General features: G+C 34.3%; 3 protein-coding genes across 3 annotated transcripts; 1 reads left to right on the top strand and 2 right to left on the bottom strand.

Annotated features, from left to right (window-relative positions):
- Positions 1-2007: 2007 nt before the first annotated feature.
- On the bottom strand, positions 2008-3069 carry LOC100374220 (galactose-3-O-sulfotransferase 3-like). The gene has a single exon (XM_078007742.2). The coding sequence runs from the start codon at positions 3067-3069 to the stop codon at positions 2008-2010; it is 1062 nt and encodes a 353-aa protein (XP_077863868.2).
- A 5105-nt stretch (positions 3070-8174) lies between these two features.
- LOC100371400 (uncharacterized) lies at positions 8175-10130 on the bottom strand. Its single transcript, XM_002732927.4, has 2 exons — positions 9809-10130; positions 8175-8773 (listed from the first exon to the last, which is right to left on the bottom strand). Exons 1-2 carry the CDS (start codon positions 9942-9944, stop codon positions 8454-8456), a joined length of 456 nt encoding a protein of 151 aa, XP_002732973.1. The 5' UTR covers positions 9945-10130; the 3' UTR covers positions 8175-8453.
- An 81-nt stretch (positions 10131-10211) lies between these two features.
- LOC100374367 (lysocardiolipin acyltransferase 1-like) lies at positions 10212-22874 on the top strand. Its single transcript, XM_085505939.1, has 7 exons — positions 10212-10304; positions 11651-11865; positions 14100-14109; positions 14546-14734; positions 15352-15483; positions 17380-17511; positions 19700-22874. The coding sequence occupies exons 2-7, from the start codon at positions 11683-11685 to the stop codon at positions 20215-20217; spliced, it is 1164 nt and encodes a 387-aa protein (XP_085362065.1). The 5' UTR covers positions 10212-10304; positions 11651-11682; the 3' UTR covers positions 20218-22874.
- Positions 22875-24433: the final 1559 nt, after the last annotated feature.

Raw genomic sequence — 24433 nt, forward strand, 5'->3', positions numbered from 1 at the left:
TCGCAATGTGTCTTCCCAATAAATTGTAATCCGTCGAATAAATATTTTGTCTACAAATGCACTTTCTCTGAACTATTTTTACTTAACTTCCCACATACGAAATTTGCCATCTGAACCATTTAGGTCACTCTAAATACAAAAGGTCACCATATTCGTCATCCGGTGATGATAAACACGCGCCGAACGTTTGACGACATATCCTTATTGATACATTTGTACGGACTAATCAAACAGTACGGGCTAAGGAACACCCAAACTAGTAAGAATATACACAACTAAGGAGGTATACATGTTAGTTTTACGGATATAAGACAATACCAAAGCAAATTAAGAAAATGTGGAATGCAGAAAAGCAGGAACTAGCATAAAGTATTATCGTCAGTTCATTTTGTTTTCTCTCGAGAACATTCTCTCCATGTGTGTTCGCGTTGATTGTCATGTCGGAAACGGCATACCGAAATGAATTGTTATGAAAATAATAGTGAATTTTCCAAATGAACATTAATTTAATACGTACTTGGAGTTTCTTAGCCCGTGCTAAGCGTTCACGCACGTTTTTCTATCACGGGCTAAGGTATTTGACCTCTTAGCCCCCGGCTAAGGAGCTGTACGTGGACACTACTATTAGAATAATAACAACCGTTATTGGTATCGTTATATACAATAAAGACATAAGTATTGTCAGTATAAAATACAAAAGGAATAATAAAATAATATACAAATACTTGTATAAAACAGGGAAAAAATACCATATAAATATTTTTAATATTATTTTGAGGCAGCTGGTAAATTACTTTTCATGAAGTTTTCTTTTTTAGTAAAACAGTCACTGTTGAACTTGGCAATTGCTTGGACAGATTTTGAATTTTTGTTATTGAGAAATGCTTTCAGATTACTGGATAAGTTGAAGTTTTCAAACAAAGCATCTCTTTCAGATTTGTACAGATTACAATTAAAGAGGAAGTGTTCTTCATCTTCAATTTCATTGGAGTCACAGACAGGGCATGTTCTATTTAAGATATCTATGTTGTGATATCGCCCAACTTCAATCTGAAGTATGTGGACACTTATCCTCAGTTTAGTCATAGATGATCTGTGGATGTTTTTTTTTAATAATTGCCAGATATTTTTCCAGGATAAAATCTGTTTTCAGCTGTCTGTAGGTACGAAGCTTTATTGTCATTATGCATTGTTTCTATTAAGTATTTTTCAAACATATTTTAAAGTTTAATTTCTAATTTCAGTGTTCTTATTCTAAAATTCGAATGCACAACGTAATCTCATACTGTTAAAAGTAAACTACTCGTACGTAAAAAGAGACATGATGAAAAATCAAAGGAGGACTCGGCGTGTTAACGCCCCCTGGACTTGTACGGTGATGTTGGTAAGTGTGACGTCAGCCACCAGCCTGGAATATTAAAATACGGTTTGTGAAAATTCAGATTCGAAATTGTGCTCATCTGTACATATGATATATCACAGTGTTACGCTCTTGCTATTACACTAATAAATAAGAATCAAAATACAGATTGTAGCGGATTTTGTTTTCCCCCGCAGTCACGTGAATTCGCCGAAACAATGAAGATATCCGCATGTAAATGTGAAGGTGGAAAACAATGTCGTGACAGTGCATTTGTAAATGTTTTATTCAATAACTGAATTAAAAAAAATGTTTCTTTAAAAAAAACCCATAAATTTCATGTTGTACATAAATAATGCATGACTTTACCTGAAAATTTAAATAATAGCTACAAATTATGAAAAGAACGTCTACAACAACCAGAAACGTATAACGACATTACAGCAGCATTTTATGTGTAACTAATTTAAATAAGAATATTTTACTAGCGACGCCAGTTTATAAAATACGAGGTAGTTGATCCGTGTAATTGCAGTGTTGTGATATGAGACTTTTGGTACTGAATATTTCATACAATTACGATTTGTGTGAATTTGCGTGTAAATGTGTAATGTCATTTATACATTTCCATGGCAACGAACCAAAGTTTACCGTAGAGGACTTTGTCTTTTCCAAATCTTGTTATGCATTTCCAAATGCGTTCGTGTAAGACTCTTACAAAATTTACTGGTGTGCTTTTTTGCCTTGTACACAATTTTTCTACTGAGCGGATTTTGCAACCCACTGGAGTCGATGCATTCATCGAAGGTTTCACTAAGATGTAAGCGAAATTGCGCCAAATCACTTTTAAAGTCAGGTCCATATTCGTGTATTCTCCGCCAAAGTGTTTTGTTAAAATGGTCATACAATAGAACGTCTGCTCGGTTCCATGCTCGGATTTTCTCGGCTAATTCCGCCGGCACTTCGCTTCGATGAGTTCTTTGATTCTTGCTGATGTACAACACGTCTTCCATTTCCCAGCAGAATAATTTCTTCATGACTACGAGAGATTCGTCGAAGTAATCCGTTATGAGCACCATATCCATCTCTTCTTCCAACCTTTGAATAGTCTCGTTTATCATTAGTTCGTCTTCGTGAAACTTCATGTCAAATCCAAGATAGTAGAACTGATTGTTCCGAGAATCTTTGTCTCGGTCGTAAAAAAGTTTTGGGAGATAAAAATCTGGTCTTTCCATGAAAGCTTCCAGGGCAGTCGTATTTACTGGTCTCCCAGCGCGTGTCACTGCAGCGTTCAAGTGCATATAATTGAAAAAGGATTCAAACTGCGCGACTGGCTCCCTCAATATCGTAATATAACGTGTATTTGGTACCATAAATGAATTCATCGCAGTCCTGTTATATCTAATATGTACCCCTATCATATTATACCTATAAGATCTCCAGTTACCATCACGTCTGTTCACAGGTGGTAGCAGGATATTCCCAGGGCTTGTCGATCGTATCGCCAGTTGGCGCAGGTGACCGTTCCGACGATTATACTTGCAGATAACGAACGATGCATGCCGGTCGTAGCCGAAGCGATTCACGATGGATGCCAACGTCGTACCGCCGGTTTTGTGTGGTTTTATGAATGCGATGTTCGTTTGTTTGTCACATTCGTGAGAAAGAGACCTGTCCATTTCATAGGTTTTCAGGGGTTTACGGTTCATATAGGTCCTGAAACGGTAAAGAAAATTGAGTTTGAATTATTTAAATTTATGTACATTTAAAAATAAATAAATACCTCATGGATATTCAAAACGCCTAAACGATTTGAAAACTGGTACGTACTATTAATTCAAATTACACGTGCATTTTCATAAGTAGTTCCGTTAGAATTATACATGTTGGCGCAATAAATGATTTCGTCACATTTGTTCGTGAAGCAAAGAAAGTCATGCTTATTAATAGTCATTAGTACCTGTCTGTGACGTCACCAAACTGGGGAAGCGTCTTAGATGAGTGTACATCGTACTGTTCCGTGAACATAAATATGAAGAAGAAAGAAATGGAAGCCGTGGCAATTCCCATCACAAAACACTTAAACTGCAAATAATAAATAAATATAAATTAATTAATTAATTAATTAATTAGAGATAGAAATGTGATGCCACAGCGGGATAGTGTTTGACGATATTGCCAAGATAACAGCTATATCTATTGCAATATCATCGCCGTTCTAATTTCTTGTCCGATGTCTTATCATATCATCACAGGTAGATATTTGCTACTTACCTCCCTTCGTTTCCCCATGGTAACTCTACAACTTCTAGGCTGGTAGTACACGTCACTATGGCCTTCTGTTGAAAACAATACGAATGCAGTTAATGTTTTCAATCAGGGTTATATTCGCCACTTGTCATACTGGTGAAATTCAAGTCAGTCAGCAGCGGGTGGGATACCTAAAAACGAGTCATTTCATTATCATGATTGTCCGCATATCGGTTTTAGACTTAAATGTGCATAAATGAGTTGGGTCAATAAATTCCGTGATGACGTTGGTGAGTTGGGGCTGTTACATAAACACCGTGTCTACTGAAAGTGTTCACACCTAAACTGCACTGCAATTGTATTCGTGGTATCAGTTAACAGCCTGCAGTCGATGATCGAATTATCTGTCAATACGTAGTGTTACACGTTTTGGTTTCACATACATACATTCATTCATCAATCAAGACAGTCCTGGCCGTACAATCTACGACTCTCCCGTTCCAATTGTCTCCAACATCAACGATCGACCCCAATGACATTACAACCACATCATCGTTTTAATTACTAATACTACATTTGTTACGTGAGGAAATATAATCGTTTGTCACAGTTCACTTACTGTATAACTAACAACACCTCAATAACTTTCCGAGGGACTGTGTACTATCAACGACAATGCTATGATGCAAATACAGAAGAGCGCCACCACACCCCAGACTTTGTTTACGCTAATGTTTCAAGTAGACATTGCTGAGAGGGGCACCGCCAGTTTGCTGGATCACTTTATTGAAGGTACAGTTTAAGAAAGTTTAATTACATAATACAAAATTGACTAATACTAAAATGAATAATTGTAGACAGATTTCGACATGAAATCGAGTCACTTTTATGTGCGCTAACATCTGCGAAGAGCGAAAAACCTCGTGAGTAGCATTCTACCTTAAAATGCGTAGACAATAATCCTAAGATACGTACAGTCTTGTCTTTTTTGTGTACAACATTTTGCCGTGGTGGATCAAGGGTGTGGGTGTGTTTGTCTGTGGGTGGAGAATGGCTCAGGGCCCCTTCTCTAAAATAGCAAAGTAGTTCGAAGATGTTATGTAAAATAACTTACCAACGTAACACAAAGTAAACCAATTGAATTTAAAACCGAGAATATGAAAATGTATGTAACAGAGCTCAAAGACACTTTTTGAATATTATAAAATTCACACGTTTCACATCAAATATATTATTGTTGTTTCGAACCCCCAATTCAAAAGTGCTGGCTACGGGCCTGGAAACCACGTGCCATAATTACATGTTGTAAATCCAATAGTACGTGTAAAGTAGATAGCGGGTAGAGTCACACAATTCATATCAACTGATATCAACTGATAACATTTACTAGTACGTTATTAAAATAAAAATTATACCTTAGTTTCGTCAAATACGCGATAAAAACAAAAACATCAACATTCCAGCAGGCTTCTGTGATAATTTTACTTAACAAAATGTATGTTAGTGTTGTTTTCGCCTACAAAAGATAACCTGGTGCAGACACTTTGACGGTGCACTAACACTGTGGGTGACCCTAGAAATATATCACAATAAATCGTTGACGGTTCCAATATGTTGCAATTATTTTGACTTTTTGACAACTGGACATTTTAAATTTCAAGCTGTTCTTGTAAAGGTTTGAACATTTTTTAGACAACCCCCCTTCCAATTACCTGACTAACGGTGATTTTAAAAGTGTCAAAATGCTCCTACAATAAATCCAACAGACATTGCACCGATAAATATGGCTTTCAATGTTGGCAGGAAATTAACTTGTCTTTCATAATATTTCTGTTCTACATTTTAAAGTATAATATACTAGTATATTTAAGGTATTATTATCTGAACGTGTCGGAATATTAATCAAATCAGCATACTTGTTCAGCTAACAGTGAATTTGTTCCCGTTAAACTTAAAACAAGTTGTATGGCACGATGGTTGTAATGAACCTCTGTTCGTGCATGGGTAGGATTCTAATTAGGTGTGGTTTCATTTATTTTCGACTATTTCGTTGATAATTCGATAAATTAAAATCCAAGTGAAAATTCACGCTACATCAATACAATTTGTTATTGAGCATTTTCTAGAAATATCTAGAAGTATCAACAAAAATACTAATACGGATGGAATTATTTGAGATGCATTTTGTTGCGGGAAAGCAGGGGGTCTACAATGTATGCATGTATTCCATTTTTACATGTAAAGTTTCTGGCCAGGCGGAGTTCATTGTCATTAAGTTTTTCAAACGAACTTTTCAACAAATTGTCTTTCATTTTTGCGACGTTAACAAATCAGAAAAAATACGAAACATCTGACGTACGCCTAAAGTAATGTAACGGTACGGGGTTATGATAGGTTCAGACGAGTGAGCTAATTTAACCGTAGTTCCCAGCGAACTAATGTCACCGCGATTGGTTACAGCATGGGTATTGCGGTTAATACATGATTTACGAACACGCACTGCGCGGCGACCACAGTCCTTTAAGCTTACAATGGTTTACAGTCGGAGATAGGACTAAAAGTCGCCGTGGTCGCGTCTCTAGTCGCTAGTGAAGAACTAGATAATGTGTAAATCAGACCACAGACAAATATGTACCACATCTTCAGCGGTATGAATACAAATAATAGTGGGATAAAATACCTGCTAAACCATCAAGTTCCAATCTGCCACTGTTCATTCATCATGGATGATAATTCCGTCGGATCACGCAAGTAACGACATTCGTGTCGTATAGCATAGCAACCAGCACGGGTAACACACTACTGCTAATAATAATTGCAGAACAGAAAGCGACACATCTAATAGCGTGTATCTAATAACAAATACGTTCACCGTGACGATCAATAAGATTGACTACAGCTGACAGCCTGAGTCGACCGATTAACGCATTTTTTACATATTTAAATTAGAAAGGGTGTACTACCTGCAAACCATCGTTATATAGCAACGCAAGCTGTGACACGGGTACAAGCCAAACTACACTCACGTACGATTCGCACATTACATTTCATCAATGTTGAATTTATTCATTTATTTGATCAATTTATTTTTAAATGTATTGTAGCAGAATTTATAAATTTTTGTATAACCTAAAAGCAGCAATTAGCAACAGTCGGGTTAAAAAAGCGCCACCAAGCAATGCAATAAACATTTATTTCGACCGTTGAGGGCCTCGTTCAAATCCGTTTAACAATTAAAGCGGGAGGCTCGTCACGTGCGCACGCGCGGGAATTGAATCCCAAGCGACTATAGCAACACACGCTAAAAAGGGAAAGGCTCACGGGCAGGCGCTTGTTTGTAAACAATGAAACGCTATGGCCATCTGACGCATGCGCACGTGACGCCCCCCCCCCCCCCCCCCACTTTAAGATTTCACAGCAGTACACAAATATCTATTTGAAAATATAGAACAAGCTGGAAACTTATATTGATTTGAAGTTGAGACATTTGTTGAGTATTTTCCAGGATTCATGCTATAGTTTTCAAGTGATGTGTAAATGTTACTTGAAAGTTTGATTTTTTTTAAACATATACAGTAGTTGTTGCCCTGTTACTCTATTTTGAAAAAGTAGTAAGAAGAGTAGTCAGCTGCATAACCACTTACAAAACATGTAGTGTAGTTGAATTGGCCTCATTTGTAAAACTTTGTGCTAGAACTTTGATTTTAAAAACTACACAAATCACTCATTTTCAAGGATTTACACTGTCATTTATGGGGAGTTAATAAAAGATTATTGTTTTACAATTGAACCAGTATCAGTCTTGTAGAAGTATACAGTATTTTACAATTACATTTTCCTATTTATGTACATTAATGTGTACATTAACGTTTTGTTGAAACAACAATCAAGTTTCTACTAAAGGAATACCAACAGGATCTGCGAGATCACCCAGAATCCAGAAAGCATTCAAATTGACTTCATCATTCTAGAATAAAATGCACCATTTTATTATATTCTTAAAACTGATAACATAAATAACCTGCATGAGTACAAACAGCTGTAACCATTAAATATGCATTAATTTAAATAACAAGACAATATTAAATACATAGAAACAGCAATTACACAAACAATTACTACACATTTGTATTAAAAAGTTAATTCTTACTCGAACAAAACCAATTTGTTTAAAAACATGGCTATTTAATCAGCTTACTAGTATTCTTGAATTGGTGGCAGTTCTGACAATCTCCAAAGTGTGAATAATGAACAGTGCGAACAACAACAAAAAGATATCGCAACAACATTCTACACTTTTGATGCTCACCTAATGTATTTCCATCAATGTATGCAAAATTACAAATATTTCATGAAAATTTAATATTATAAAAAATATTCAAATCAAGTTTTTAATACTGTGAAAAATAAATATTGTATATATCAGTACAAAAAAAGTTTCAAATGTACTCATACTTTGATGTAGAAAAAAGCAACTTAATAGGTTTTAAAGGGCCATATGCTGCACTTGTTGGTATATTTATCATGCACTAAATGAGTACACAGTAATTTTTCAAGGCACATGTTTACGATGAATATATTCAGATATCTGGAAATCATTTTTTTATTTGAACATAAATTCATTTTTCACATGTCTGTTCCTATCTATGTACAATTTATAATTTGACCCCATGTGTAGATAATCTTGGCTCATGAATTAAAAAACAAAAAAACAAATTTACTAATGGCCCTTTAGAAGGAATTGAATTCACAACAAGCCGTATCAATGGATTCTCTTTCGTTTGATAAAAAAATACCCTGGTTATGTCAGAATCTAAACTGGTCGTTCATGATGACTCCTGACTCAATGTAGATGCTTGGTTTTATTGACTTCAGTATTGCAGCCAAGACAGAAAGGTTTATCATGTTTACCGGTGTAGTTGACAGTAGAACAAAAACTACAGAAGACTCCGCAGCAGCGTTCACACTGACGAACACACAGTTCACATGATTGGTGTTCACAGAAGGAGCATGGTATGGTGTCACTTGGTTGGTGGCATATCCAGCAATCATGTCTGCTTCGGGGAATTATAAGATCTTCATCATTCATGCTTTCAAATGAACCCAACGATGGAAGGCTGTTTTGTTGACTGCCACTATGCATCAAAATCTCAAGAGCTGATCCTGCAAACAAAAAGAACAATATATTTTATACTTCAAATATATAATGGTATATTTTCTTTATACAAAAAAGCACTAAAAATTATATTATAACATTGCCTCTATATATTTGATCAATACTGTCTGTAAGACAGACTCACATTACAGCTCTCCAAATATTGCCAGCATCAATCACAAACTTTTTTCCCATACCAACAGAAAAATGTTGTCTTCTAAATTTTATGAATTTTTAATCAAATACTATCGTACTATTGATATGCAAATGTCTATTTATGATATTTGCATATAAACAATAAAATAATTGTAGGTTGGAGTTAATTATAGCATAATTGTGTCTCACAGCTGCAACACCAATACAATTAATTGGTACATATTCTGGTATTGTGAAATCATCAGTTTTCACTGGTATGTAATTTTTACTACTTTGATAATTCAAGGTTATTCCAGTAAAACAAGTTCTATATTAATTTTATTTGATTATGTGGATTTTATTTAGCATATTTCATTTATCACTAATATCAGTAAAAAATTATAACCAAGTGATAAACAATGATTTTACAATACTGTTGGCTTCAAAATATGCTGCAGCACAGTGCCAATAGTTCTCAATATTTCAACTTTATGCTAGCGTCCTGGCAACATGGCCCACTAATTTTCCATGTTACTGGTACCGTACTACCGCTAGTACACAAACAACAAGGTAGTTTTCTTCAAATCAGAAAATTCAGCAGATCGCGAAACCAATGTAGGTTTATATCTTTTATCATGAGACAGTAACTCGATACAGAACTATTTTTTACAACCCGAGAATGTGTAATTTGTGAGGACTGTATTGATGGTCTATGAAAAATACGAATGTAGACAAAAGGTTGGCAAACGAATGCAGACAATAGAAAGACAAATACCAACAAACGTAAACAACCGACATCAGCCCTCTCGCTCTCCTTTGTTGAAGTCTTTTTTGTATTATTGTTTTTGTTACAAAAAAATACTATAAGAATCATCTCAAATTATTAGTACTAGACAACACCAACTTACGTTTGATGTTCATTTGATGGTTGTGACTCGCTTCTTGTGATCTCAACGTGGCTGTACCAAATGGATTTCGTCTTCTTGTAGAAATAGTTTCATTGTCGGCGCAGGTTGTAGTTTCTATTTCCATTTCTTCCTCCATTTTTCGGTTGAAGTGAAACTGAAAGCGGAGATACGATGTCTGTTTACCTTGTGAAAGTACTTGTACTCCCTATATATATATATATATATCAGTTACATAAACCAAGTAATATCACAATCCTCACTTTAATTCCCGGAATATTTAAATGCACTACGAAAGTCACAAAATGAAAACAATTCAGACAAAATTAACTGGAAAAGCGCCCTCTCTCGAGACATGCGCACTAGTGACAAATATTGCTGGCTCTTCACACTTTGATCTTTGACCTGCGTATTCAGCTGATAACTGGCTTTCTTTTGTGTGTGATTTCGGTAACAAATTTGTTATTTGCTGATGAAAATCTGACCCCGATCTGATCAGGTAGGGTAAGCTTCAGTATCGTACATCAGATGAGCACAAACTGGTCGTGATATCTGAGTTTATTTGGCAAATCCCATGGGGCTGAATCTTCTCTCATCTTCACGAGAAGTTTATTATGGATCGATAGACATTGATCTGACCTATTAGATAGGGGTACAGCCCCCAATTCATCAGATACACCCACTCTTAGTCCCACTGTGACCCACTAAGTGATTCGCTGTTTTGAGTGTGCCGTTCAGTCAAGTGTTAAATATACGGTATTTGAAGGAAACTGAAAGAGAGGGTGATGTATTTTAACAACTTTTCAACGTAACAGTGGCTGAATTCTGCTAAACTTTGGACTTTAAATTGTACCATAGACAGTACTGTCTATGATTGTACTCGGGCTTTTACAATTCTTTATGCAGTAATTTATAATTGCAGTGTTGTAATGAAAATACTTGTCTCAATAAAAATAAAATAACATCTTTGCATAGAATTTACACAGAAGTTAAAAACGGTGCAGGTTTTTTTTATAAAAAACTTTTGGGTTGGTTTGGCAAAGAATTGGGGGAAAAATAAATAAAACCTTATTGTCAAGAATATGTTTATAAGATTCTAAAACACTTTAGCAATATAGTACTACTAGTACTATAGTAAAATTCAATGTGATCATTCCTTCACATATAAAAATTGTGGTTTAAAAAAATACTTTTATAACAATTTTTCAATTATTTATTTTATTTTGTAATGATAGAATTAGTAAATTTACTGAAATACATTTTGGCACAGTTTTATTGAAAAGATGATTTTTTTCATTTTGCATGAATATTAATTTATGCAAATAAAACAAAATGTTATGTGTCAACAGTTCATACATGATCAAACTCTTACAAAAATAGTGTGGTGATGCAGATTTAATTTTTAACTGATTTTTTCATTTTTAAACACTGGGAAAATTAAAGACTAGAATGTTTGTTTGGCATGTCCAATATTTAAAACACTACAATCGTTGTATTTGCAGTGTGACGACTGTAATATGTAGCTGTCTTTGCGTATTTTAAAATGATTTTGTTTGAAAATTTACCTATATCATATTTACGGTACTCGCATACACTTGCTCTAAAGTTTACAAAGGTGTGTTTAAAATCATAATAAGTCATATTTGTATAATTCAGTATACAATAAATGCTATTTTTTATTTACATGCGCTTCTAATATTGTATTTGTGTGTATAGGTGCCCTTCACAATCATCACAATTGTCAAAAAATCGAAAAAACAAAATACATGTAATAAATAATAAATAAATGGCAAAGTTAAAAAGAATGTTATTTTTTAACTATAAACTTGTACTTTTGTATTGCAGATCTTAAACACCACTCTGTACATGTAGCCATTATGGTGGAATTTGTACGTAATCCAGTAGGAGGTGTCTTCTTTGTGGTTGTGATCTTCTGGATGTCTAGTTTACTTGGTTCTATATTTATAATGGGTCCATTCTTGCCTCTATTGTTTATTTATACTCCACTGTATAGAAAACTCAATGACTATCTTCTTGCTTGTTGGATTTGTTTCCCACTGGTGAGTCTACTACTGTAAAGAGATTAATTATTTGCTTGGTTTTATTTTCGCTTATTTCATGATATCTAAATTTGCTAAAATTAATAAAGCCCAGTGAATATGCAAACCTAACAATAGAATGTATTCTTTTTACAAACCAGGGAATGTAACATAGGTCTGAAAAATAGCTAAAAAAATATTTTGCGTAAAAATGACATTATCCGAGTCAAAAGAGGCAGTTTTTGTTGTAAATTCTGAAAATTTACATCCTTGTTAAGGTTTTTTTTTCTTGGAAAAGTTGAACCATATCTAGGGAATTTCCAGAAAAGCGTACCATCCCTATGTGAGTAAACATGTGATCCCACCCATCATGTTAAACATGTGGTCCCACCCATCATGTTAAACATGTGGTCCCACCCATCATGTTAAACATGTGGTCCCACCCATCATGTTAAACATGTGGTCCCACCCATCATGTTAAACATGTGGTCCCACCCATCATGTTAAACATGTGGTCCCACCCATCATGTTAAACATGTGGTCCCACCCATCATGTTAAACATGTGATCCCACCCATCATGTTAAACATGTGGTCCCACCCATCATGTTAAACATGTGATCCCACCCATCATGTTAAACATGTGATCCCACCCATCATGTTAAACATGTGGTCCCACCCATCATGTTAAACATGTGGTCCCACCCATCATGTTAAACATGTGGTCCCACCCATCATGTTAAACATGTGGTCCCACCCATCATGTTAAACATGTGGTCCCACCCATCATGTTAAACATGTGGTCCCACCCATCATGTTAAACATGTGGTCCCACCCATCATGTTAAACATGTGGTCCCACCCATCATGTTAAACATGTGGTCCCACCCATCATGTTAAACATGTGGTCCCACCCATCATGTTAAACATGTGGTCCCACCCATCATGTTAAACATGTGGTCCCACCCATCATGTTAAACATGTGGTCCCACCCATCACGTTTGTATATTTCTCAAACTTATGTTCAATACTGATGTAACCAAATATAAGTCTAATAACTTTTGGTGATAAATGTACAGGCAATATAGACTACATGTACTATATTCAAGCTGAACAAATTATTAAATATTTCAAAATCAGTAATAGAGATAATTTTATATCTTGTCATGATCAGACCTGCAAAATAAAGATCAGTTTAAATGGCAGTGGTCATTATGCCATGCATGAGTGAGATATGAGTCCCATACATACAAAGATAGAGACTTTTAGTTTTGTGCAAAAATAGACATTATCAAAGATTGAGTAGGTGGGATAATTTTGTAGTTGGGTTTGGTCAGCCACGTTCCAACATAAGATAGGACTTCAACAGAACAATTTAAGCTTGAAAACTCACAAATTACTTATTCAACGTAAACTGAATTGCTCATCAAACTAATTTACAAGTATAAACTTCTGGTAGTTACAGAGACTTGTCATAAAACATAAACGATGAATAACTGACCCACACAGTTGAGCATGGACAAAACTTGAACGGAACTATCGTTAAACTTTAAAAGGGGAAATGGAACATTTAGTCGTTTTCCACGCAGACGGAGATCAACCAATCAGTGATTGCGTACACTAAATTAATAATGGAATATCAGCCAGAAAGGAAAGATAGAATGTTTTTCTATTTAAACTGGAGCGGAATAATTATGTATAACATCTATAATCACATACCAGTAGATCAATAATATTCATTAAATTGGAACAAATCACATACCAGTAGATCAATAAATATTCATTAAATTGAAACAAATCACATACCAGTAGATCAATAAATACAATGTATATAGAAATTATCAACATCAAAACACACCTATGGCCTATTATGTTTTCAACGATATATTGACAAAAATAAAGTCTATGTCGGTATTTAATGCATATCATGTGCAATCTAAACTTACGTTCATACTTGCTACTGGGAGAGCACTTGGATTGTAGGAAAATCAATATTCTGCAAAACAAATCTTGCGCATATGTAGACAACACCAACTATTATTTCATTAGCGATTATTAGGTTTTACATAGTACTTTTGTCTGTTATGTGCAAGTGAAAAGCCTTATCAAATGAGTTCTAAGCTGCAAAAATGTATTTCTAGCTTTCTTATTTATTATAAAATTCAACCAATTTCACAATTCATATTGCATTAATTAAATGATTTATCCTGATCTCACTTTCTTTTTTTTCCATGTCTTGTGTCCCCTGGCTCTTACAGGCTTTCCTTGGTAAGTTTATAGTAGATATATTACAACTCTTTATAATACATTAATGGAATTTACATGTTGAACTCAATTTTGGTTAGCTACACTCATGCTCCTTTTTTTCCTTGGAATTCATGATCTGCAATAAATGCTGGATATATAAAAAGCTGATAAAAACAAGTTATATGTGTAAATGCCTCACTAGTCATACTGACAATTATAGAAGAATTGCTTGGCTTAGTAATTATTACTACTGACATGAAGCAGGCATCTGCAGAGTTTTTGTGCATTATTGAATGGTCAGACGTGCAATGGTTATATACCACATACCATATACCACATTTTTGCAGTAAAATAAAACTTTAGAAAATCCCTGGCTGTGACAATGGTGTATCAACTGTTATTAACAAACTAAAAGTGATGTTTGAAATAATCGCTGAAAAATTATTGTATATTTTAGAAAAAGTGTATGGTATCAAGATTGTTGTGAGTGGAGATGCGTTCAAACATGGTGATAAGAGTGTGATCATAATGAATCACAGGACTAGACTTGATTGGTTGTTTTTCTGGTCTTGTCTTATACGAAGAAGTCAACTTCATTATGAGAAAATCATGCTAAAAAATGAGCTGAAACATGCGCCGGGTGGAGGTAAGTCCCTGAAAGCAATATTTGTTCTATGAGTAACAAAAATGTTAAACAGTTCTAGTGGGTCTGTTCCACAAATTTCAGTGATCAAACTCCAGTCAAACATAATTGTTACACAGGTGCACCAGAGGCCTGATTAGTTTTAGGTTTGTACATATTAATTATCTCATTTGCATAATATGGTGGTTTGTAAAAACAATTTATAATGAAAATATATGCACAATAATGCTAATTTGTTTAATTGAAAAGCATTTCAACCCTGTTTGAATCAGTTGTAGCTCAAGAACCACTGTTTTGTTTTTGTCACTGAAGTAAATTTGAATACCGGTAATCTTATTTGTATACTTAATCGGCTTATCTTCAATATATCCTGGACTGTTCATCAAAACATGATTTAACTTCATCAAAACATAAAGAGCTTGTTTGTGAAGGATGCACATGCATTGTTGTTTTTAACAGCAATGTGAAAATCAACTGTAATAGACACGCCTGTTCACCATTGCCTTCCCTTCTAGTATTGGTAGAGGTTAACTTATATATCATTATTCCCAATTTCAAATATATTTGGAGTAAGTTGGTTCAGGTGAGAAAATCAAATGTTAAAGTTTATCTTTATTCAGGATGGGCCATGCAAGTCGCTGCTTTCATATTTGTCCATCGTAGGTGGGAATTGGATAAAGCAATTCTGTCAGACGTTGTGGACTATTTCTCTGCACTCAGACATCCCACACAAATACTGATGTTTCCTGAAGGTATGTAACGGTAACATAAAACACTGGTGCATATAATTTTCTTCCCAGGGTCATATCTCTGACATGCCTCAACCAATAACACAAATACACAATAAATTCTACCTTATGCTTTGACTCAATTGCAATTGTATGCAATTGTTTCCTTGCACACATAATACCAACAGGGACTATGTCATTTTCAATGACAGAGGGTCTATTATATGGCAGGTTCAATAGTTTGCCCTATGTATGATACATGGCTGATGTAACATGTTCTTACATGAAAACTCCTGTGTGTCCATCAAAGTTTGTTGAACTGTGCAAATCTAGTTAGATTACTACAAAGTATTTTTCACAGGGTCTACACCAAAATACAAAAAGGTTATTGTTTGTGCTGACTTTAAAGTGGAAATGCTATTGTGTTTGATTTCATCAACTGTAAATAAAGGTTTATAGTCTGCCAAGGTATAGTGGTGAGGCAATGACCAAATTAATGAACCTTGTCTGGCATGTCGATGACCGAATAAACAACACTTGGCCGGTGAAGATGAATGGCCTCGGGAATGGATGTAATTTTGTTAATCATTTGGAAATCACTAGATAAAAATGTAATTTTCTGTTTAAAACAGACCATTTTATGTTGCATAGTGTTAATAAAAAAAATGTGTCATTCGGTAATTATAGTACATGTTGTGATCAAATACTCAATCCACATGTACACCAGTGTTTCAATATTGCTGGGTGAATGCAAGACCTGGGGACTCTATAGGGGCATTTCTCTACAGTAGCAACTGATGGCGTAGTGACCTATAACAGTCCCTTAACCTGTTCTTACTTTTTTAAACGTATTACAGCATTTGATTAATTTTTTTTACTGTACCGGTTGTTAAAAAAAACTTTAGGCCAGTAATACTTTTGGCTCTGTAACTAGGTTGAGCAATACAAGCTATGTTGTTTTCGGAAGTATATGTGTGCATCACTACTGAGCTATTACCCGTACCTTTTATATGCCTTACATTAACACATATGTAATTACATGCATCAACTTTCAGTATTTTTAGAAATGCACCAAAATTGATTATTTTTATCATTCTTGAAGAAGATATAAGCATGCATAGTACATACACATACTATCATAAGACCCTGACGAACATTATCTGTTATCTTTTTTCCCCGTTCTGACAATGGGGAAAATGGGAACTTATAATTTCACCTCTGTTTATTTGTGTTTCCTTCCGCCTGCACCTGTATCTCAGACATGACTGGGCCGATTTCATTTAAAATTGACACACACATCTTATCACACATAAGTACATGCATTTTTTCATGATCCAATTCAAGATGGCCAAATGGTGGCCATTTTAGAGCTAAAATTCATTAAAATCATGCATTTCGGCCATTTCGTAACTGGATCTCGGGTTGTGCATGGGCATATTTCATTCAAACTTGGAATGTCCATTAATAGCTTCTTGATACTTATCATTTTTTTCATTATCTGATTCAAAATGGCTGACTGATGGCCATCTTGTTTTTAACGAAGACTGTTTTTCGAGCCATATTGCTAACATGGCTGGACTGATCTTATTCAAACTTTACAAATACATCATGTAACACATTTGCACATCTTCAAAATGGCTGATTATCATTTTTGTGCTAGAAAGGATTTTGAATGTCATGGTGCCGAATAAAGGAAGGAATCGCACAAATAAACTGGCTCCACTATGTATCATGTCTGTCACATGAGTGTAAATAATTATTTGGCACTAATGTTGACAGTCACTAAAAAATGGACGTGGACTTTTTTTCAAAAATGAATATCCTTTGTCATATCTTATACTTGGTTGTACCAATTGCATTCAAATTTTACCCATCCATACTGTCTCATTCCTTGATTGAGTGCATTTTTGTTCACCTTAGGCACGGATCTCAGTGAACGAAACAGAGAGAGAAATGCTGTGTATGCCAAAAAGAATGGGTTGCCTGTCTATGACTATGTTTTACATCCTAGAACAACCGGCTTTACATTCCTTGTGGAAAGTTTGAGAAAAAGTAAGTTTTTTGTTTTACAACAGGGTAATGATACTGCTATTTTTATCTTGCCCATTACATCAAAGATGAAAGGGAAAGGTATATTAAGGGAAAAATGTCTGTCGTCATCGTTGTTTTCATTGTTGTTGTTGTTAATAATTGTCAACGGTAATGTGTCCACACTAACCTTACTGATTTTATTCCAAACTGTATCAAAATTGGTCACCTAATTCATCTGTATAAAATCTTCCATTAGTTCAAACGACAGATGTCCTGTGTGAAAATATCATGCAAAATTTGAAAAAGTTATAATCAAAATCTGATTACAAATTTTGGACTGTTTCTACTTGACTAATTACACATTTGCGAACATACCAATAAAATACATAAACTTCAATAGAAAAGAGATATGAGATAATTGATATAAGCACTCCTATGAATAACTCGTTGGGAAGCCAATAGAAAATTATGTCTGTTATCAAAACCAAAATAATGAAAAAATACATACCTGTAACATTGCATTCACATTTTGAAAGGAAAATTGTTCTCAAAAATATGTATTCTGTATTTAACATGCAGTTTATTCGACAAAACATTTCTTTGTTGAAATATATAAATTTTGAAAATCAAAATTTGTAGGAATTTGTCTCAGCTGTTAGAACATAATTACGAGGGGCGTTCAAAAGGTAATGCCTATGAAAGTTGGCACAGTTATTAGTCTTTCTCTACATAGGAAGCACCCAGAGTTATGCATTTCTCCCATCGTTTGATGCAGCTCTGGACACCGTTTTTGTAGAACACCCCAGGTTGGTCCTCCAACCATGTCGTATCTTCAGAAATCAAGGCTGCATCATCTGGAAAATGTTTTCTTTTCAAAAACAACTTCATGGCTGGGAAGAGATGAAAGTCAGAGGGTGCAAGGTCAGGAGAGTAAGGGGGATGGGGGAGGAAGCTTCTGATTTGGCGACATGCAAGTTGTGGTCCAGAGTGTTGTCCTGCAGAAGGAGGATACCTTTGCTGATCTTGCCCCACCTGTTGATTTTGATAGCTTCTCTTAATTTCATCAAAAGTCAAGCATAATAGGCTCCTGTAATTGTGGTACTCTTTGCCAGGAAATCTGTTATCACTACTCCGTCCTGGTCCCAGAAGACTGTGAGCATGACCTTGCCAGCAGAGTTTCATCCTGTGTAATCAGTCTTTTGAAAAACTTTGACTCATCTTCTTAGCACAAATTGGCACAAATTCATCCCCAAGCACTCGACGTGTTCTTGCTTCTGGAATGGTGTGAGCAACCTGGGAATTCATCTAGCAGACACCTTATGCATATGCAAATGGTCATAAATGATAGTTTCCACAGACCCTGTACTAATCTTGAACAATGAGTCAACCTTCCAAAATGGCTGCTTCAACTTGACAGACTGATGCCTCATCAATGGCAGAAGAGGGATGACCAGGTTTGGGAGCTGTTTCCACAGACTACCTGCCATGTTTGAATTCATGATGCCAGCGTTTTACAAGGTCATATGATGGGGCATCATCACCATAAGTTTCTTTCATTTCATCAAAAGTCAAATACAAAAACCAGATCACTGCGCGGCACTCAACTGACTCCATTTCACACCTGACTCAGTTCGAACACCTGTAAATCAGAAACCACAATTAGTTCAGAGCTGTTTTTTGCAACATAACCCATAGAGATGTGAATCATTACACATGCAAAATTTCATCTGGATCAGACAACTGGAAGTGGGTCAGGGGCATTACTTATTGAATGCCCCTCGTACAAGATGCTGAATTCTGAACATTGACTTACAAAAACATTGGGTTACAAAAATGACCCCTGCCCATATTTTAGAAACCATGTCTACTTTAAGCCAAAATTGTAAATCTATGTTCAATTAACAGTTAACATAGGGCAAGGTCACAAGCATTCAACTATTTCCTTAAAAGTTGTGTTATTAAAATTGACCTAAAAACAGTATTTTAAGCGTCTTCTGTTGATTAAGTGCCAGACATCATAGTGTCTTAAATCACCACATTTCTCTTGTTGCACATAGTGCAATTTAATGTTGTCTTTTTCTGTATAGAAAATTACTTATACCGGGGTAGTACCACACCTTCTCTTGCCTGAAGCTTGAAGGTGTACCGGCATTTGCTGTTTCTTTGTGTAATGTACCATAATGATTTCTGTATTTTTTACATAATGCAGATAACATGCTGGATGCTGTCCATGACGTTTCTGTCGCTTACCCACAGAACCTACCGCAGAGAGAGATTGACATTTTAAAAGGTGATTTCCCGAGAGAAATTCATTTTCACATCAAGCGACATCCAATTGCAACACTGCCCATCGATGAAGAAGGTCTTCAAAAATGGTGCAATGAGCAGTGGAGTGAAAAAGAAGAAGTCTTAAAGGAATTTTATAAAAACAAGCGTTTTGTTAATGTTGAAAATGTTGAAACTGGTATATCTACGAGAATTCAAGTATCATTCATTGCTGCACTTGCATTCTATATAGTTTACAATACAATAGTCGTGGTTCTAATGTATACATACAGATACCTACAGTTTTATTTTGTAATTGTGTCAGTATTTTACTTTTTTGTTGATTACTATTTTGGTGGTCTTGAAAAGCTGGAAGTTCTATGGTACAATAAGTACAGTAGTACATATGGAATATTCACTAGGATCTGGAGTGGCAAATCTCAGAAGTCAGCAACTGAATAAACGACAAAGATTAAATTTAATATCATGTCAATTACAGTTTATACTTCTTACTGCTTATTCAGGTCATATCATTACAGACTGTCTGCACAGGTGGGAAGGAGGTGTTTTGAGAGGTGACAGCTGGTGGCATATATGAGGTATCGTCTGGTGAAAGGTGGTAGAATAGCTGTTTACTTACCCATGCTTGGTCTCCCACTTTAGGTACTACTAGTAGAACACACCATGTATGATGTAATTTGGCAGAATAGCTGTTTACAATCTACTCAGTTCAGTCAAGTCCTACTGGTAGTCCAGATACTAGTAGTCGTAGAGAGACATGCATAGTGCTATTTGTAAAAACAAAACATGTCCTTAATCGGGATTCCAAGTTTGGTAGTCAAATATTTTGTCACCTTACTTCTTTACTCATATGCAATGTTTCCAACACTGTTGTTACTCCATGCATGTTTTGTTTTTTCTTAAAGCACTGTATTCAGCAGATAACAAATAATGACAAATTTATACAGTGTGACTTGCTTTTCGGTGATTAAGTTCAGTTTGTATGTGAATTATGTAAATACTTTGAGTGTTGGTTGAATGACAATTTGAATTACATTGGTTAGTGGTGTCCATATATTGTAAATTTAAAAGACAATTTGTGTTGTATAAAGTACATGTATACATGGGCCAGGCCTTTACTTCTATAAATTATTATGTTATAAATTATAAAATCACCACTGACAAAACAGTACTAAATTATTAAATTGTTTTTTTTTTAATAAAGTGACATTGAACTGTTGCTTATTTTTTTTAAGATCTTGATTTACATTTACTTTGTATTGTTCATTTCAGTCAATTTAAAAAAAAAAATGCATCACAAATATAACACTTTATCACTGTAGTGTATTTTGTAAGAATTATCATCACATTTTCAAACTTGTTTTAATCTGCCCATAAAAACATTATCTTATAAGCTAACAAAAAAACATGTTTTCTCCTGTGATTTTTTAGATCATTTTTAATTGCTGGACTTTATGTTAAGAAATATACTTCAAAAAAATTCTTATGGATTGAGTGACTGAATTAAGAGAATTTACTGTAGATTGCATCATACTCAACTTACTGAGTGTGCAATTAATTAAAAATATTTTAAAACATTTAAAATATGCTCCACCTTTTTAAATTCTCAAGTATACTTATTATTATCAAGGGGTCCATATTTAATAAACAAATTATATTTTAGCCCTGGAAACAACTTGAGGTGGCTTTAAAATTTTGAATATAACTTATAACTCATTGTAGTGAACATATTCCTTGCCAAAACAAATATGTATAAGGTACGGGGGGTAACTGTGTAGTAATATAAATATGCGTTATTTTACTTTGATCTACTAGTATTAGCTGCCATTGTTGTAGCACTGTGATGCTGTTACTATTATGTTGCTTGGACATGTTTTGGTTTTGAAATTCATCCATGGATTTTGTATGTGTGTAATGTAATTTTTCTTGGAATATTTTTTTAAGGTTCAATATCACATATCACAGAGAAAATAGCACAGTTGCATACACCAGTATTTTTTAGTGTCTTTAGTTGCATGTAATTATTTCAAAACACTGTGTGCCTCATTAGTTCGATAAGTGTTATACAAATGTTTTGAAACAGGACCAAATTGCAGGGTATGGATTAAATTTAAAAAAAAGAACATATTTTGTTCCATGAAAATCAGTGATACTTGTTAGTTTAAATCAATTATTATATTTTTATTTTTAATATTGTTTTAGAAGTTTTAATTAAAGCAATCGTGATGCATTATGTTTTATCAAGGACTCATATAACATGTGCAAAATTAAATGTTTGTTACCTGGTAAAATTTGAATATGTGCGCCACTATTGCAGTTTGATAAACTTTATAGTCTTTGTTTTTATTAACTTGATGTTTTTAGCAGTCAAAACATAGACATGTTTTTACAGCCTTATGTAAGAGTACATATAATGATCATGTACATCATGTCTTTCCAATCAGTTACTACGGACAGATGTACACATGTATGCCTACAAGACGTAAGCAAGTGTGATCTCCTGTACCATTAGAGAATAGAATAGAATAAGTTATACAAAATGAAACATACCTTCCATACTTGCTCTATTAAAAGCAAGCATAAACTGAAAATTCTTTCATTCTATCTTTAATCTTGGATCATTAAAATATAACTTACAACTGCCAATTTACAAGCTTTGAGCCTGTGCTTCTAATAAAGCAAATATGGTATATACTATGTGCCATAAACTGTATTTATTAATTTATTTATTCACAACAGATCTCAGCATAAAAAACTTTTGCTGATTAACATATTGCCTCTGGAGGTTTTCAGCTGGCAATGTGTTAGCTAGAGTGCAATGAATGAAATAGACTTTGATAATCAGTTAAAAAGTTTTAATAATATGGCTTGTCTTTCGCCGATTACAATCTAGACATTATACAAGTCTGCATTATTTTACTGTGTCATACTGTACAAAATGTAGTGTTTTCATTTCAATTCCCTCAACAAAATTTTGTTCATGTTATTATAACTTTCACTCGCAACTCTGTTTCATTGTTTTTGTGGAACAGTGAAAGTAATATTTTTCTGTAATTTATGAGAAATATGTGAAAATAAATTACATGTATCAACTCAAATTGTGTGTTTTCAGTGAAAAAGAATATTCATGGTAAAATAAATTATGGTAATTTATTTGAAGTGATGGAAGTAATGGAGTAATACAATGCTGTATTTTTTTTAGATGGTTGAGGTACGCTATATACTTTGAAAACAGACAATAGGAATGGTTGTTCATAGGGCTGAGACACTCCTCTGTTTGACAAGTTATGACACAACATTCCTTTCCAAATGAAAACATGTTTTATCCTGTTTCCCTATTGAGCAGCATAAATTTTTATGTATTTTTAGCCCTGACAAGACACAGCCTCCAGGGCTTATACATTGGGTTCCGTCCGTGTGATCATCCATTCGTCAAATTATCTCAGAAGTTCATGGACTTATTTACCCCAAACTTGGTAAATGGTTGATACATGACAGTATACATATGCCCCAGATTTATTTTTCTGTTCGGATACAAAATGGCCTGGTGCCCATATTTGACCCAATATATATTATATTTTATATGTGTAGATCATTATCTCCAAGTTTTACTGGTTGAGTCTGTTCAAACATAGAATATGGGTTAGGCCTGTTGGCATACTGATACACATTCATATTTTTTTCGAATACATTGTAGGTTAAATTAGGTCAATTGGCTGACTGGTTGCCATTTTTTTGTCAAAAAATACTTGTATTTGTTCATTTTTTTTATAGTTTGAGAATACAATTACTAAGGTTACTCTGATTTTGTACAAAAGGAGTATATTATTTTAAAAATATGCAAGTTGATTTTTGGCGAGATTCTATACAATATGACTGACCAGCAGCCATTTTGTTTGACAAAATCAGAAATTTTTGTCTTTTTCGCACAATGTCTCTAATTCACACTGTCCAAACTAGATGACGATTGTGTTCTAGCACATCAAGAAAAGTTGATTATATCACAATGTAATTTAAGATTTTTGATAGCCATTTGTTTGTCAACAATTTTTGAAACTGAAATCAAGATCACTTTCAAGTACAACTTTATTTAACACTTTTGATTTTTCCTATATACCACTATACATCACACATTACACATTGTAAACATCAAACGCATAAATTTCAAATATATAGTAGTTGGATACCATTTTATCTACATTGTTAAGAACTTAATGCGATGCGTCTACACTAAAGATGACATTATTAGTATGCTAGACTTTCTTATTGCAGATAAACAAAACAGTAGTTAGTCAAAATTATAAATAATAAATTAATTTTTAGGATATTTTTGCTAACTGGTGTTATTCAAAACATATTTTCACAGATTACGGTAATTCGCGATTAATTTGTATTCACCATCGATTTGGTACATCAACTGAATGTTCTAATGTTGTACAAAAATTACTATTATATATCAAGTTTACATTAATTCCTATTGTTCTTTTTATTATATATAGCAAAAGGCAGACAATGTTTTGAGGAGAAATAGAGGTGATGGGTGTTTGAAAATTTCAAAACAATGGGTTTAGAAGGTATTTCAAATTGACTTACTTGTTGAATGCCAGGAAATAAACTTTGATATTTGCTAACTCTTAGTATCGGAACCAAAGTGTTA

The sequence above is a fragment of the Saccoglossus kowalevskii genome, chromosome 2, assembly GCF_978046115.1.
Source record: "Saccoglossus kowalevskii chromosome 2, keSacKowa6.1, whole genome shotgun sequence".
Classification (NCBI taxonomy): domain Eukaryota; kingdom Metazoa; phylum Hemichordata; class Enteropneusta; family Harrimaniidae; genus Saccoglossus; species Saccoglossus kowalevskii.

Excerpts from the sequence above, each read along its gene's own strand:
- LOC100374220 (XM_078007742.2), bottom strand. The coding sequence starts at position 3,069 with ATGAACCGTAAACCCCTGAAAACCTATGAAATGGACAGGTCTCTTTCT.
- LOC100371400 (XM_002732927.4), bottom strand. The coding sequence starts at position 9,944 with ATGGAGGAAGAAATGGAAATAGAAACTACAACCTGCGCCGACAATGAA. Across the intron at positions 8,774-9,808 it reads CCATCAAATGAACATCAAAC|GATCAGCTCTTGAGATTTTG; the intron begins GTAAGTTGGTGT and ends TTTTGTTTGCAG.
- LOC100374367 (XM_085505939.1), top strand. The coding sequence starts at position 11,683 with ATGGTGGAATTTGTACGTAATCCAGTAGGAGGTGTCTTCTTTGTGGTT. Across the intron at positions 15,484-17,379 it reads AATACTGATGTTTCCTGAAG|GCACGGATCTCAGTGAACGA; the intron begins GTATGTAACGGT and ends TGTTCACCTTAG. Across the intron at positions 17,512-19,699 it reads TGTGGAAAGTTTGAGAAAAA|ATAACATGCTGGATGCTGTC; the intron begins GTAAGTTTTTTG and ends TACATAATGCAG.